The following is a 16,749-nucleotide window of genomic DNA, read 5'->3' on the forward strand; positions in this document are numbered from 1 at the left end:
GAATTATAAAAAAAAATAGATATAAAATTAATATAGAAATACAGTCTTAATAAAACATATGTTAAGTACCTGTTTAGTTTTTACAAAAGGTAGTTTTAATTTAAGCCTTATTGGAACTGATATTCCAACTACAATGTATCTGTACCTCCCACATAATCAGAATCTGAATTCAATATAAATGATGGGATTCTTATTACATTAAGTATCAATAGGTGAACTTATATTAAAAGAAAAAAAAGAACAATAGAAACAAATGTGTAGACAAATCCAATATATTATTTTCTTTCTTTTGCTTTTTTTTCTTTTATTCTAAACTTTTGTTTTAATTTACTTCTCTGTTTTTGTTTACATGTCTGCTTTTATTTTCCTGCTAGGATACTGCTTAGAATTTTAGTAAATGTTTTGTATTTACTGCACCAGTGTGCATAAGCATTTAAATTATTACATTGCATTACTTTTGCTTGAAAATTCACTTTCTTTTAATTTGTTGCATAGTTGTCTTTTAGGGTTATTTTGTTATACATTTGTATGCAGTTACCATACAAATAATGCAGTAATGCATTAGTCACGTTGACCATCTGCCTTGAATTTTTCTCCAGCTGGATCTGCATCATTATGTTTGAACATATGCATGTCTAACTCACAAAAAAGCTGCATTGTGTCTGCTTGCAACTAATCACCACTTCTATTGTAACGAATCATGTTTGAAATGGACACAGTACCTGAACAAGGCATTTTCCCAAGGGACACATAATGCCTGATTGTTGTACTCTTTACTGCATGATTAAATCAATATAAAACTGATTTTAAAAAATGAACCATCTAAAGTTTGTGGATTCAAAATTGAATCTTGAAGGAATGTTGGATATATAAAGTAATAATACAGAGAGTAATCTACATGTCAATACATAAATGTCTGAGTTCTATTATTTCAAGTGGATAAAAATCCCAGGACAGATATGTTGCATTCACATGATTAGGCTTTTTTAAACACAGACAGACATCTAGGCAAAAAAAAGAAAGAAGAAAAAAGAAACATTGTATTTCTATATCAGGTCTTCAGATGGAGGAATCTCGAGGCAAGTATTTACAACTAAAAAGAGTAAATTCAGACAATTTGGGAACAATATAAGTCATACTCTTTACTCAACAATAGTTTTTTTTTCTTTTTTCTGACTTTCTGTTGCAATGTTTGTACAGTTCACTATGTTAGAAAGTGTATTGGTTCATTAAATCACATAAATAGGCACCCTAACTATATGGAAGGCTTTAAATCTAACGTAGCTCAATAGCAAATGCTGTTGCTGATACTTTCATAATTTCAAGGGCTTGTGTTAGTTTGCTTTAGATGGTTTTCTTGTTTAGTTTTGATAGATTTTCTTTATATATTGCAAAGTTCTAGTGTTTTTGTTTTTGAAATTCACAGCAAACACATGTGATTTAGTCCTATCTGTACCACATATAAAAGCCAGCATGTAACTTATATTAACCACATGATGTCAGCACTGAGACGTAATACTGCACACATACAGTAGATCACAGTTCATGTTAACTCCTATTTCAACTAAGTTGAATCAATGTACTTTCCCGAGCTCATCTCATGAGACCAAAAGCTCTTCAAGGTGTCTGTACTACAAAAAAACTCTTCATAAAGAAAATCAGATAAGACTATTTGTTCAGACCAATCATATTTAGGCTGTTTTTAGGATGTTACAAAACTATTTTGCAAATTATGATTTGGCTGTGTCTTGTGTCTGATCTGATCACCATCTGTGAACATATTTTACTATTCACTTAAGGAATGTTTTATATTTTCTTATATGATACTAGTTCTGTATTTGTAGAAGTGGAGCATGTAGACCTTTTAGACTGGAAATAATGTATAGAAAAATGTTTATTAATCACAGCTATTGCTCATTTGTTGGTTTGTTGGTACATTATATACCATATATACTGTATATGCAGAGCTCATGGCATTTTGGTTGATGCAAAAAACATTTAAGCCACTGGACTGACTTTAGAAAACACAACTTCCAATTGAAGAAGAAGCAAGGTACATGTACCTAAATGTAAAGCCATTATTTTGCTAGTGTGGTAGGTGTACATATGCGTGTTGAATAAAAAGGTAGATATAGCTGTCATCACTGTAATAGGGACTATTTCTGGACGAATGCATGGTGATGTGTGACAACATCACTGACAGTTAGTTTGAATACAAGGAACAAGGACCTTATTATTGGCTGCCCTCTTGGGAGCTATAAGCCAAACTATTCAACTATACCAACAGTTCCTCAGAGAAATGGGATTTTACTTAACCATCATAAATTTTCAGTCTACTGGGGAATACATTTTGAAATAATGACTCTAAAGCACAGTCAAATATGTTTGTCCAAACAGCTCATCCAAAAGGAATGATCTTAAAGCAGAAGGGGGTTACGGAATAAACATTTAACCATGTCCACTCTTGATAGATAGAAAAATGATTTAGGAGACCATAGAAGACTTATGTGAAAAAGGACCAACATTACCATTATATAAAGATACATAGGTACTTCTTAAAAGCCCATCTAGGGACAAGTGCTGTGAATTAGCTGTTGCTATTGCACTATAATATGGGACTACTGTTTTGTTCAGTTTGTCTATGTCGATGTGTGTCTGTCCCTATCAAATAAACTTAAATATAAAATAAATAAAAGGTCACCCCGTGTGAAGCCCTCGTTCTTTTCATTACTCTTTTTTTTTTTATTAGTAATATTCCAAAATCATGGATTGTTTTTGTTCTACATCACAGTTACATACAACTTTCACTGTTATGGTTTTTCAAATAAAATCTTGTTACAAAACATTAAACATGGTTGAGACAGAATTTGAAAAAGTTCAGGGGCATGAATCCTTCTGCAAGGTGCTACATCTAACTGAACATATCTCCTAATTATCTATTAACATCTAAAGTTGTTTTATTACTCATGAGTCAACAACTGCAACTTCAGATCCCTTTAATATTCTAATTTTAACAGTATATCCAGAGGGTGTTTGGAAAAACTAATTTCTTATATTGGAGCTGGAAAACATCATATAAAGCATTTGTTCATTATAGTCAGGAGCAAATGAAAACTAGTTGGGTACTGACCTATTAAAAATGGAGTCAAGCCTCATCTTACTACCATTAGCTGAAATACCGATGAGTTAGATACATTTTTAATGCAATAAAAATACTGATATAAATATAACAACTGTGCAAACACATTACTATTATTTGTTGCATTTTGTCATTCATCCCTGAAGTATGCAATTTATTTTTTCTTGTGATTCCAAACTGACTGCAGGTGTGAATGTGTGGAGGGTGTTGACTTAGTTGTGTTGTTGAAACCTACTTAGAAGAGCAAATCTGAACATGTAAATATGTAGATGCTTTATTGAACAGAACAAAAAAAAAAAAGAATGAAGAGATTTTACACAAGCAGTAAAGCAGCTGTGCCTATCCCAGGCATTTCATACTGTGTTTTTGTTCCTTGGCGTCACATCTTAATTGGCAACATTTCAATTATTCATGAAGCTGAATTGTTTCTTAGAGGAAATAAGTTCAGTGATGGTGGCCTTTTCATGTCATCGGGCATTAAACCGCCCTCTGAATAAATTATCTTCTTTGTATAATGTTCATCATATAGCCTCAGAGCATCATTTCCACTGCCAAATTAAAATCCTACGCCTAATGTGTGTGACCGCAGCTGAAGCTTCCAACCATTAGGAGAAAGATGAAAGGCTTAGATGTAACCTAACATGATCTTACTGATGTCCTAATTATTTTTAAAATGTATGAGATCGCTGGTGTCAAATTTGATGTAATGATCTTTTGCTGGCATTTTAATGTACATATTTCACATGATTCTATTCGATTTGTGTGAAGATATTCTTAAATACAACTTGCCCATCCCACAGGATTTGTTGATCTTTCTTTAATTAACAAGGAACATTTTCCCCCAGTCTGATCAACAATGGATGTCTAACCTACAGATGATGTCAAGAGTGGTGATGAATCAGCAGTCACATTGTGACAGTGGTACATTGTTGGATGACTTTGAAACATGCTCGCTGGTGGCTAAAATCTGTAACTGTGCACCGGGAGACTGCAGCTGCAGTCCTACAGGCAGAGCTGGCCTAAGGCATCAGTGAACTAATCTTCTGCATAGGGCCCCGAGGCCAGCAGGGGGTCCCCAAGAGCCCTTGAAATTTCACACAGCATACACAGCATACACAGCATATCAATAAATTAGAATGTCATTAAAAAGTTAATTTTCTTCAATAATTCAGTTCAAAAAGTGAAAATAACAAATGAAAATCAAAGTTCCATTTTTATTTTAAAGTGACATGATTGTCTTTTGTGTAATTGGAAAGACTTTTTGCTGACTTGATAGTCATCCAGCAAAGAGTCATTAACACCCATTAGAGGTAAATTAAACTGCAGTGGGTCATTGCTAAAGAGACTAAAGTAGTTCAATGGAAAGTTAAGTGGGAGGTAAAAAGTAACAACAAAGTTCATTCAAGGGTTTGACTATGGCTGGAGTCAGAGCTTTAAGAGCCACCACACAAAGACATATTCAGGTCATGGGACTGAAACTCCCGAACCAGAAAAAAAAAAGTTTAATGTGTCTCATCTTGCCTAAGGAGACAAAGTGTTTGACGTAAGCTCAGTGGCTTGAAGTCCTCTATTCAGATGAAAGTAAAGTTTTGTATTTAATTTGGAAGTCAAGGTCCAAGAGAGTGGCGAGGGACAAAATCCAAATTACTGTCATCTGCTTGTGTTGGCACAATGTGTTTCATGAAGTCCAAAGACAGTGCAGCAGTCTACCAGGACATTTCAGAGCATCTTATTTTTCTCTCTGCTGAATAAGGTTAATAAAAATGCTGATTTCTTTTTTAACAACAATGTTTAACAAGAACCAATGTATGCTTTAATGACCATGGTCCATGTACCTGTATGGTGTCATGGTGATTGGTTGACCAGTAATCAATAATTGTATAATACTGTATCAGCATCCATCAGTCTTCTTCTTTGCAGTTTGTAATCAAGCTTGACAAAAATAAGTCATCTTTTCGTAAGTGACCTCTATTTATTTAAGATGTATTAGTTACTTTAGTTATACTTGCACTGTTGTAATTTATTGCCACTATAGGTTAATCGGTGTGTGCTAATTTCATTAACACACAACCAATTCAGTGAGTTAATGTCCAATGAAAACACTTCATCTCAAGTACTGTTTATTTAACAATTAAAGCAAATTGACTAATATAATTGTCAAATGATCAATGGCTGGTGGCCAATGGTATTATTTGCGAGTGGGCTTCCAAAGCCACTTCTGCTCACTACCCTGTTCCACCTGAGGTCGTCTCTGGACACAGGGTGGACACAGGGTGGAGCAGCAGTGACATCAGAGAGAAATGCTGGAACATTTATGCTTCTACAGAAACTAATAAAACCTGAGACAAGATAATCTAAAAATGATGTTTAAGGTGACATCTGTGTATAAAGACACAAAAAACAAATCAATTGTTTTAGGTTTTACGAGTAGAAAGGACATTTCTCAAACACAGATTTTCTAGTCTGCGCCACAAGTGGAATATTTGCAACAGGGCCAGGAGGGACAGAGCTGACCTCTGGCAGATTAAATGATATTGTTAAGTCTCACACTAAGCCACAAGTGCAGGGTGGCCTTTTTTTCTCATTGGTAGCAGATGGTGCAGAACGTGTGCAGCGGTATATGGGCTAAGGCACAGCAGCAGAGGAAGCAGAGTTTTTTTTGCAGCAGTGGATTATTCTCAGAGATGTGGCTGTAATGGTTTATATGAATGATAAATAAACCCTATGACTGTGCTCCATTGGTGTAAGGGTATGAACACCATGGTAACTAAGGGAGAGGAATGAGAGAGAGAGAAAGATATGCTGAGAGATGGAGAGAGCACTTCTGTCGTGAGACCTGGATTAGGCTGTGGGCAGTTCATGCTGTGGTAGCGGCTGCTGTTTTGCAGATTGCTCTAGATTCTCAGAGATTATGGCCTATGAATGAATGACAGACTGAATGAATGAATGGATGCTGGATTTTCAAAACAACACTACCATATTTACACACTGAAGGCTCTCTGAAGCAGTGAACAAAAAGAAAACTTTTGATTTATTTTAAACCAGAAAAAATTTAGACTGTTTTCTATGTACTACATGTTCTTTTTTGCCTCACACTAAATTCCCAATGAAAGAATAATCTCTTTCTGAACAGGTGGACACCGTGCTCCAACTGGATTGCCAATCCTATCAGTCATTTGCAGTATTTCATTAATTTGTATCAGATGAGATAAAGTGCTTTAGAACCAGCAAACTATAAGGAATTTGTGGAGACAGGGTTATTTTTCTGACTTCTTCATTTGAAATGCTTTCAAAGCAATGACCCATCAGTTTTGGTAGAGTTAGGAATATGGAGCCAGCACAACTGGCTGTCCTGGCAAAAAACTGGAGGACATTGGGAGATTTAAAAAAAAAAAAAAAAAAAAAAAAACATTTTTGAAAATGGTTTCAATGTGTATAAAATGGGACCCAAGCAGCAGAAATTGGGTAAAAGGTTTGGTTATTGTTTTGTGAAAAGGCAAAATAGAAACATTGTGACACATTGTGAAACACTTTCTGTCTCTGAAGCAGATGCATGTGATTGGTATCCTACAAATTACTGTGTAGAAGTAATAATCCTCATAACTTCTCCCACTGCTTATTTTGTGAGTGGGCGTGTATGTGTGTGTGTGAGCAAGTGGACATGTTTGTTGTAGTACAATAGGCTGCATGACTGTAAAGGGATGTTACACTGTTTTCATTCTGTATCGACTGGGATTTAGGACAGCAGTTTCACTTCGTCAGTGAAACTTTGACAAATGAAAGATATGAAAAGTTTTTCATACGGAAAACCTTTCAGTGTATTTTTAGTTTTAAAACTTGTAAGCTGTGTTCAGAATTTTCCGTTACTTTGCATCATGCCTATAAATGCATAATATATTTAACTTGCATCATACTTAAATTTATTTTTATAGTGTTTGTGTGCTATTTTCAGATGTATAAGCTTAATTTTAGACCTGCTTAACAACAAAAAACGTTTTTTTTTCTTTAATTGTATAAATATTCAACCATGAATAGCCTGACTCCTAATTGATACTCATCAATATACAATTATTAGACGAAGACTGACTTGTCATCTTCTTTTTGTTGTAAATCATAAGAAACTAGGAGCTTTCTGGTAGTTTATTGCACTATTTATAAATAGAATATTAGATAACAGGATATTGGACTACCCTCATACCCGTATGCTCATTACTAACTTCTGAACAAACAATACCATTGTTTAAGATAAAAATAAGAACACTTTACAGTAAATCCAAATTACTAATCATTGCTGAAGCTGTGCACAGTGTATTTTTACAAAATCAAAAATCAAACAAATCAGACTCTGTTTACATAAAGTCTTAATTCAAAACAACGAACAGGACGAGTATTTCTGAGTCAATATGTGATCACAAAAACGAGACCCACAGCTTCTGGCAGCTATTCCACAACAACTACATTCCTAAGGAATGGTTTTCAGGCTTGCTGGATGGAGATCTGATGATGAAAAAGAGACACCTTCAGGATTCACCAACGTCCATTTGACCAAAGGACTCATCACCACACCAATGATAAACAAAAATCATTGCCAGAAATATAATCATTAGTGAATAAAATTATTAAATTATGACAGACTGCCATGACAAATGACAGAACAGGAATTGTATGAAATGCAGTTTATACTGGCGTGCATGCTGCTTCTACAAAATACACATCTTTGTCAAGATAATATACAACTTCTCCAAGGGAGTGCAAAATAAAAATAATTCCCTATGGCCTCTCACTGACTCTGCAGTAGTCAAATGACACGGTTAGAAAAAATCCCAGAACTGAACGAACCAACACAGCTACTCTACAAAGCAAAATTCATGGCTACAGCACCAGGAATCCTTATAATGCAACAGAACCAAGATAATCAGCAGGAAACCCATGCAGCCAACACAATCAGAAGAAACATGCATTGGGTAATTCAGTGACAGAACGCCATGAAAACTCATAGAAAACAAACTCAAAGGGCAGCACAAATCAACCATAAGAAACTAGAAGCTTTCTGGTAGTTTATTGCACTATATGCACCATAATCCATAAAATGTTTAAGCATATTACCAAAAATGTTTTCATAAACAAAATTATAAGAGGAAATTATAAATGGAACTCTGTTTTTTATTTTGTTTATTTTTAAATTAAATACTTTAATCCCCCACATTTCCCTACAAATAATACTCTTGCTGCTTACAGAGTAATAGTGAAAAAGAAAAAAAAAAAAAGCTAACCACTGGCTGAAGCAAAGGTGCTGTGTCACCAGCAGGGGGCTCTCAAAATGACCATAAGGGTCAGGGATGTCAACAAGCCTGTGGAACATATACTGTATATGTAGATAATTGTTCTACCTTTTGTTGATTTAGATGCCGTCTATGTTTTCTGGTATTGTTGATGTATTGCAGAGATTTAAATATAATGCAAATGACATTGGTCCTACTTTGTATCACCCCCCTCCTCTCCAGACTGATATTGAAGAGGGCTGGCCCAGTGTGGGTTTAATCCTCTCCTAAACCGCTTCCAGACCCTGAGGAGGGAGCCTATTTATTCAGGATTGGTGACTGGATTTGGTTGTTGACTAAGAGGAAGTGCATAATAACCCAGCCTCACCCACCATGTTGCCTGTTGCAGAGAAATCACTCAAGCAACCCCTCCCAATATTTGTTAGAACTCTAGTGATGCTGTATAGCAATTCAGGGGTTATATATTTAAATAAAGAAGTATTTGTTATTACTGATACAGTATTCATGATCTCTGAATACTATATTGATGAGCATTAAATATTATCCCTAATTGGCCAGATGTTCAATGAGCTTAAGGAAATACTGGGACAGATGTTTACAGACTGCAAATGAGGCTTTACATTATGCATACATTTTCATTTGTCCGCCACATGGCAGCAGTCATCACCGATTAGACCCGCTTGAATGGGTGCATGCAAAGCTGACAATTGCTCTTCATTCATCCATTCATGAAAAAGAAAATCATGAAGAAAGCATGGAGCATTTATTTGTGCATTTGTGTGTGTGTGTGTGTGTGTGTGTGTGTGTGTGTGTGTGTGTGTGTGTGTGTGTGTGTGTGTGTGTGTGTGTGTGTGTGTGTGTGTGCTTGAGAGAGAGTGAGAAAGATACTTCAAGGATGCAGTTGCTCTTTATTGAACTAAATTACTTTTCTTCAATGCGTAAGGAATGCAGAAAATAAAACAGAGGCTGCAGGACCACAGAAAGTGCCTGAAGGCAACCTCTCAGCCAAACTCACCTCATGAGAATGTGGTGAGCTCAGACACCAACTAGGTTTTCTTTCAGATTCGACAGCACAAACGATATGCATTCCCACAATTAATTTCATTGAGCCAAAAAATGTTATGTTTTTTTTCCACTTATACTGCATGTTTTCACTTTGCACTTGGTAAAAACAGGCACAAATCTGGAAGTTTTGTTCTGAAAAAGGCAGATCATTTTAAAATGTTTGATTTGTCAGGCTGCATGCAGAAGCAACAGAGTTTGTTAACTGAAACCAACTCCACCTTATGCTTCCTTTTCAAGTGTACAGAAAACAATAGGCAACATATTTCAGTGGGCATTTCAACAAGCCTCTTGAGACAAATAAGAATTGTCCTCATTTTGTTTTATATTCACAAATAGGACAAATAATTTACACAAATAATCACAAATCTGCAGTTGTGATAAAACAATTCAGTCTAGGATTCCCCCATCTACAATGAATTTAAGTATTTCAGATTTTAAACCAAAGAACATGAAATGCAGTCCAGATCATTATAAACTGTGAACGTAAATTTAGCTCCAATTTGAAAGCTGCAAATTTGATATTAACATTGTCCTAATTAGCCAGCTGAGGTGTGCAGCTATATTTTCATAGTGTTTACACAGAGGTGGGCTACGATTCCCCATTGTCAGGACAAGCAAATTAGCAATATAAAACTTTATGAAAAACTGGCAGATACCTGTTGTAATTTGAAAGTGCATCCGTCCATCTTCCCTCGATAGCTGCAGGATCGCCGGGGAGCTGGTGCCTCTCACAAGTGGTTTCTGGGAGGGAGGCGGGATACATCTTGTATCTATATCAAAAACCATAACTGATGAGCACCAAACATGAAATACAGAACAATAAAAAATAAAAAGGCATATATCAATAAAATACATCACAATTAATTGTAGAAAGATATAACATTAAACAGAATAAGCCAGTTTAATAAAGTGAATTTCAGATAGATCTAAATGAATACAGAGAACCAGAATTATGGTTGAACTGTGGAAGAGAACTCCAGAGATGAGGGGCTGTGCGGTAGAAGGCTCTGAACTCCATGGTTCAGAACCTTCTGAACCTCCTGTCCACGTGAGGGGAGGAGGTGTAAAAGAGGAGCAAAGACTTCATGCAGGTATGTAGTAACAAAGTAGACCAGTGAAGTACAGAGGTGCAGAGCTTTGAAGGTAAGGAGAACCAGTGAAGATATTTAAGGAAAGAGATGATGTGTTCCTCTGAAGTAGTTCTGGTGATGATCCAAGCAGAGGTGTTTTGGAAAGGCTGAAGTGTGTGACTGATTTTAAGAAGAAGTCCTGAGAAGCATCATATACTACATCTGTTTGCGTCCCCCTTCCACTCAACAATATTCATGTGAACCAGTGACATCAAATAAATCACAGAACGACAGGACAACCAAAGAATAAAATGATACTCAGGAACAGTCATCAATATTTTGTTTCTACAGCCTATTGAAATCTAGCCTAATTTCCAATAATAATAATAACGATAAAAACAATAAATATGTTTTTCTTAATTTCCTATTAGCTAATTTGGATTTTTCAGGACCATGGACAGCAGAAGTATGGAGCCATTCACAGTAAAATGACTAAAAACTTTGAATAGCTCCAAGTTTCAAGATTTATAGTACAAGTTAATCATTTTGCCTTTCAGATGAAAAAAAAGGATTACTTTTAGATTACATAACATGCATAAACAATACTTAATTATTCATACATGAGTGCTGTAAAAAGGTAGTTTGTGCATACTCAAAAATTACCCACTGCTTCCTTGCTCATAAAGTGATAAGCAACACTCGCTAATATGTCCCTTCACAGACCTAACAAACAAACTGCTTACTGCAGCTCCATCCATGCTAATCTAAGTTTCCCTCCCAACAGAGACAAACAATGAAGAAACAGCTCAGCATGTAACCTCGGGTAAAACCAAGAGCTGAAGTTATCACAATTGTGTGATGAAGGTTTAATGAGATATGCTGATTGGCAAACTGTATGGAAAAAACTGCACGTTTACAGTGTTTTCTAAAGTACTCACACCCTACAACTGTTTCACATTCAGTCATGTTAAAACATCAAAGCATTGTTTTTTTTTTTGTTTGTTTTGGGGATGAGGGGGTTTTAAAATTAATGTGATAAAGTAACACTAACACAATGGAGTGTGTATTTGGAAAATAAAAATCATGGCTTTCATCATTAAATGCAAATGTATTTTCAAAATGTGAAATATATTTGTATTACTCACCACTGAGTAACTTTGTAGATCTTCTCTTCTCACTTGTTGAGAATCCGTAATCTTAAATTACAGATTTAAGTCTGTTAGGGGTTACGTTTCTTATATCTCTGTCCACTAATAGAGTAAAGTTGTTGACAATTCATCTTTGGAAAACAACTCGAGGTGAGTCAGAGCAGGTGGAAAGTGTCTGAGGGCAGCAATTTTCAAGTCTTTCCAGAGATTCTCATTTGGATTTAGATCTGACTTTGACTGGTCCATTTTAAACAAATGAATGCACTTGGACCTAAAGCATTGCATTGCACTTCTGGCTGTATATTTAGGGTTGTTGTTCTAAAGCAAACATTTCCCACTGCATGATGCTATTGTGTTTAGCATCATGCAGAACACAAGGTTTCTGCCACATACATTGTTTGTGCCAAACAGTTTATTTTGGTCCCATCTGAAAATAACTTTCTTCAGCATGTTTCCTGAGGACCCTCCAAACTGTAGAGCTTGGTCAAAACTATAAAAGGCTTTATGATTATATTTCTGGAGGGAACAACTAATATATGTTTTATCAGCATATCCTCTAAACTGTGCTTTGAAATTGTAATTTCTTTTAAGCTAATGCTCTTGCTGACACTGTCACAATTAAGCTGTTAAAAACATTTTTAGCAGTGTTGCACTGAGAAGTAGTTTGCATGATGAGCTCAGCAGAAGCACAGTTCCACCAAGTGTTTGCTAATTGCTGTTGCTGCTAGTCTGAAGGAGCTGAGTGGGGGAGTCCGGAAGCTCAGTTTGAAGACTGCAGCTCCAATGAGGAGTTATATGGAAAAGGCAGCACTTGGTGAGAGCAGGCATTTAGACACTCCCAAATGGCTGCTACAGGCAATGATAGGATTTCTTAAGAATGCAGGAAAGAATCAAAGAAGCACTCCAAGTGTGCTTTTAATGAGGGAGTAACATTATAATATGATGTAAAAAGCTGGTTTTACATAATATCCCTCTCTGCCCCCTTGCTCCCACCTTTAACATGGACCTCTTGGTTGCTTTGCTGATCAATCTTTTCTTTAAACTGCCTATCTGATAGATAGTCATATTGATCATATATTCTTTTTTTTCCATCCAGACAAGGCAGAACTGGGGTGTGAATACTTATGCAAGGAGTTGTCAATAAATATTACTATCCCTTAGCATATTATTATCAACTCAAAAGTTATTATTATTAATAATATCATAATTATTAATTAAACATTAATTTCATGTTTCCCCTTTATTACTTAATGTTAATGCTGACCATTATAAATGGTCTTCTCCATGCATTTGGACACTTTTTGCGTATCCAAGGCATATATAGCTATTTACTCCCTTCACTTCACCAAATCTTCTCATGGATTGTTTACATTTTGCTCACTGATTATATATACGTATATATGTGTGTGTGTGTGAGAGAGAGAGAGAGAGAGAGAGAGAGAGAGAGAGAGAGAGAGAGAGAGAGAGAGAGAGAGAGAGAGAGAGAGAGAGAGATGTCTTGTAGAGCGAGTTATAACGTTTATATTTATAAATATATATAAATATAAACGTGATGCTTTGCATGATGATTTGCTTAGTACACACGGAAACTACTGAGCTCCTGCTGATTGGAACACATTCATTGGTGTATGTTGCCATTAATGATTCAGCAGTAGCTACTTGTTAATATTAAATGTTAATGTCTGAAATATGTTCTGTTTCATAAGTACAAACTCGGAAAGAGGTCTGTCACATTCACCTCCATTACAAGTCTGAGCAGGAAGAAAGTCATGGTGAAGGTTATAATAAGCGCAAAGTCTTTCCTTCAACAATATGCAGCTGCGGCAGGTTGTGAAACAGTACCCCAGGCATAGCAGCCTAAGCCCAGTGGGAGCAGCGTCACTCCTCTTGGCATATTAACCAGCGTCCACTGTAAGCGCCAAACACACCGCGACGGAGGACGTCAGGCTCGCGTCCCATCCTCTGAGCGAAATGCTCCGCGTACCGGATCTCACTCACGCTATTCTCCCGGATTCCGTCCGGCGTTTCGGCGAGGGGGCATTCACACGCACAGGCATACAAGCGGGATAAAGAACTCCTCGATGAAGTAGGGAGGTTAAATTCAAAATAAGACCAAAAGAATTTTACAAAAAAAAAAGTGGAAATAGGTATCACTCCCCGCCCCCGGTCCGCGCGTAGAGGATGCAAGAGGAGTCAGCACAAAGACGCAACATCTGCAACTTCAGGATTTACTTGTAAAGACGTCTTTTTTTTTTTTTTATTGGAGGTCGCGGAGTTATAAGTAAACATGCCTGTGAGAAGGGGTCACGTTGCGCCGCAAAACACGTTCCTTGGATTAATCATCCGGAAATTCGAGGGTCAGAGTGAGTATCTTTGCGTAAATTCTGCTACCTGGCGATTCTGTGGATGTCTTTCAATGAACACTGAAATAAAAGGAGAAAAGTGAATAGATGCCACACTTTTTTTTCCTTTTCATAAAAGCACTTAGATAACAAAGACAGTCAATATAGTTATTTATTACAACGTTACTGTAACAATGTTAAAAAAGGAAAGTTCTCTTTATTATTGTTAAACGGTGCTTATTGTCTCACCTCTTCACAGATCGCAAATTTGTCATAGCCAATGCGAGGGTGGAGAACTGTGCGATTATATACTGTAACGATGCTTTCTGTGAGATGACGGGCTTCTCAAGACCAGACATCATGCAGAAGCCCTGTACCTGTGACTTTCTCCATGGGGATCTCACCGACAAGGAGGCGATCAACCAGGTGGCGCAGGCTGTGCTTGGCTCCGAAGAGCGCAAGGTGGAGATCACCTACCACCGGAAGGATGGTGAGTAACTCGGCATGGCAAAGCAATGTGGTCAGTGGCGGTTTTGGCACGAATAACGCTCTGGGCCAGACCTTCCTTCGGCTCCTTTTCCTACCTTTTGCTTGGGTATAGAGCTTCTTTGGCATAGATTATCTTACACAAAAGTTGCACTTAACTTGTGATTTACTATGACTGGATTCCCAAAGAATCGGCTTTGTTGTTGCATTCTGTATTTTTCTGTGTTTTTTCCGCTTCGTTATTGTTTTCGTTATACAAATCTTCACAGAATCTAATGTTATTTGTGACTAGGCATGGAGTATTCAACACTGCTAAAAGGCGATGCCAGACAAAAGTCCCAGGTAGACTGGATTTTTTTTGTGCTGTTTGAAACAGAGCATAGCAGCACTGCCCCTTCCCTATCTGGTGCTACACACTGGCAGTAAACTGGCTGGAAAATGGCTACATCTCACTCTCACAAGAAAGAAAATTAGCTGTTTGATATTTCTATTCACGAAAAACTTAGTCATGTGGCAGAAACTATAGTAGCCCAGGCGTCATTCTTATTGAAACTATAACACCAAGTGTTATACTATAAAAAGTGTGATCTTCTTATCTCTAAAACATCTGTGTTTTTGACAGTTACTATTTTCCAAGAAAGAAAATAAAAGACAGCGGTATTGAGCCTCATATCATAAGCTTAAAGTGCCACCCTTAGTCCAAGATTCTGTCAAGCACATTTGAAGAAGAATTGTGGAGTCCAGTTGCTTTTTTTAAATTGCTCACATAAAATAAAATGTTATTAAAAGGATTATCTTTATTGGATCTTCAGTAGAGTCACACAATAAATAATAACTTACAAAAGTATTAAACAGAAATATAATATATATACAGTACAGACCAAAAGTTTGGACACACCTTTTAATTCAATGAGTTTCCTTTATTTTCATGACTATTGACATTGTAGATTCACACTGAAGGCATCAAAACTATGAATAACACATGTGGAAATATGCACTAAACAAAAAAGTGTAAAACAACTGAAAATACCCCTTATAGTTTCTTCAAAGTAGCAACCTTTTGCTGTGATTACTGCTTTGCACACACTCTGCATTTTCTTGATGAGCTTCAAGAGGTAGTCACCTGAAATGGTTTTCACTTCATAGGTGTGCCCTGTCAGGTTAATAAGTGGGATTTCTTGGCTTATAAATAGTCATGAAAATAAAGAAAACCCATTTTAATTAGAAGGTGTGTCCAAACTTTTGGTCTGTACTGTATATACAGTATATCTAAATGCTGGTAGGACTGCAGGCTGGATATCAGAGCAGATAACCTGACTGATTAACCAGCTAATTGGTTGCTATTTTTTTTTTACTCCTTAAATAATATGATGGCAAAAAGGTATAACGTTTCCCTCAACAAGAATTTGAAAACTGCTACACATGGGGAGCATATTTTTATCTTTTTTTGTTGAGATCTTTGTATTAAAATCCAAAACAACAAAGATGTGGCATTGAAACATCATTTTATCTGTACTTAGTGTTATTTTAACACCAGTTTCTCTTTTAAAATAAACACAATTACATAATCTAAAATATATCTGTTTTTAAATGTGATTTTGTGAAACTAAACCAACTTTTAATCAAAGTTATACATTAAAGATGTAATATCAATCCTGGACCATGAGTGACTGCAGATCCTCAAAAGTTTCTAGTTCAGCAAGGATAAAGGTACATAGTGACTAGTGCTTCACTTCACATCAGTATAATTCTCTGCAAACATAGCCTTTAATATGCAAACCTTTTATGACTGGAGATGTAAATAAACATTATAAATCTTGTTTGGGGCACAACTGACTGATGTGCCCCCCACGAGGTGCTTGTGATGCCCCGTAGCCTTTGTCGCTCTAGGCAGGGGACCACATCACCCATGTCAAAAACTGTTACTGAGTGTGGCCGGTATGCATGCAAGTCAAGAAGCATCTTTTTTGACATGGTTCAGCCATGCTGCAGCTCCTCTTTGCTTCCCTATCACGATCCTTTATGTCAGTTGACCACAAACATACCCGAGTCAGTTACATGGAGTAAAGTCCACATTATCCCAGATGGGAGAACACAATGAGGGCCGTGGCTCCAGCTTGTAAGTTTACTCTGAAGGTAATATACAGTGTGAAAGTAAAAGTCTGACTTTGATGTTGCTAAAACACACAAAGGGCTTTCAAAATCTACTTAGATGTA

The 16,749-nt window shown here is 36.5% G+C and overlaps 1 protein-coding gene across 1 annotated transcript in view; it reads left to right on the plus strand.

Moving 5' to 3' along the window:
• The first annotated feature begins 13,538 nt into the window (after window positions 1-13,538).
• kcnh7 (potassium voltage-gated channel subfamily H member 7) overlaps window positions 13,539-16,749 on the plus strand; it is a 46,533-nt gene continuing 43,322 nt past the window's right edge. The window contains exons 1-2 of the mRNA XM_028024450.1: window positions 13,539-14,067; window positions 14,306-14,536. Coding sequence (XP_027880251.1) covers window positions 13,992-14,067; window positions 14,306-14,536 — 307 coding nt within the window. The 5' untranslated portion in view covers window positions 13,539-13,991. The remainder of the gene's footprint in view (window positions 14,068-14,305; window positions 14,537-16,749) is intronic.

The sequence above is a fragment of the Xiphophorus couchianus genome, chromosome 7, assembly GCF_001444195.1.
Source record: "Xiphophorus couchianus chromosome 7, X_couchianus-1.0, whole genome shotgun sequence".
In the NCBI taxonomy this organism is placed as follows: domain Eukaryota; kingdom Metazoa; phylum Chordata; class Actinopteri; order Cyprinodontiformes; family Poeciliidae; genus Xiphophorus; species Xiphophorus couchianus.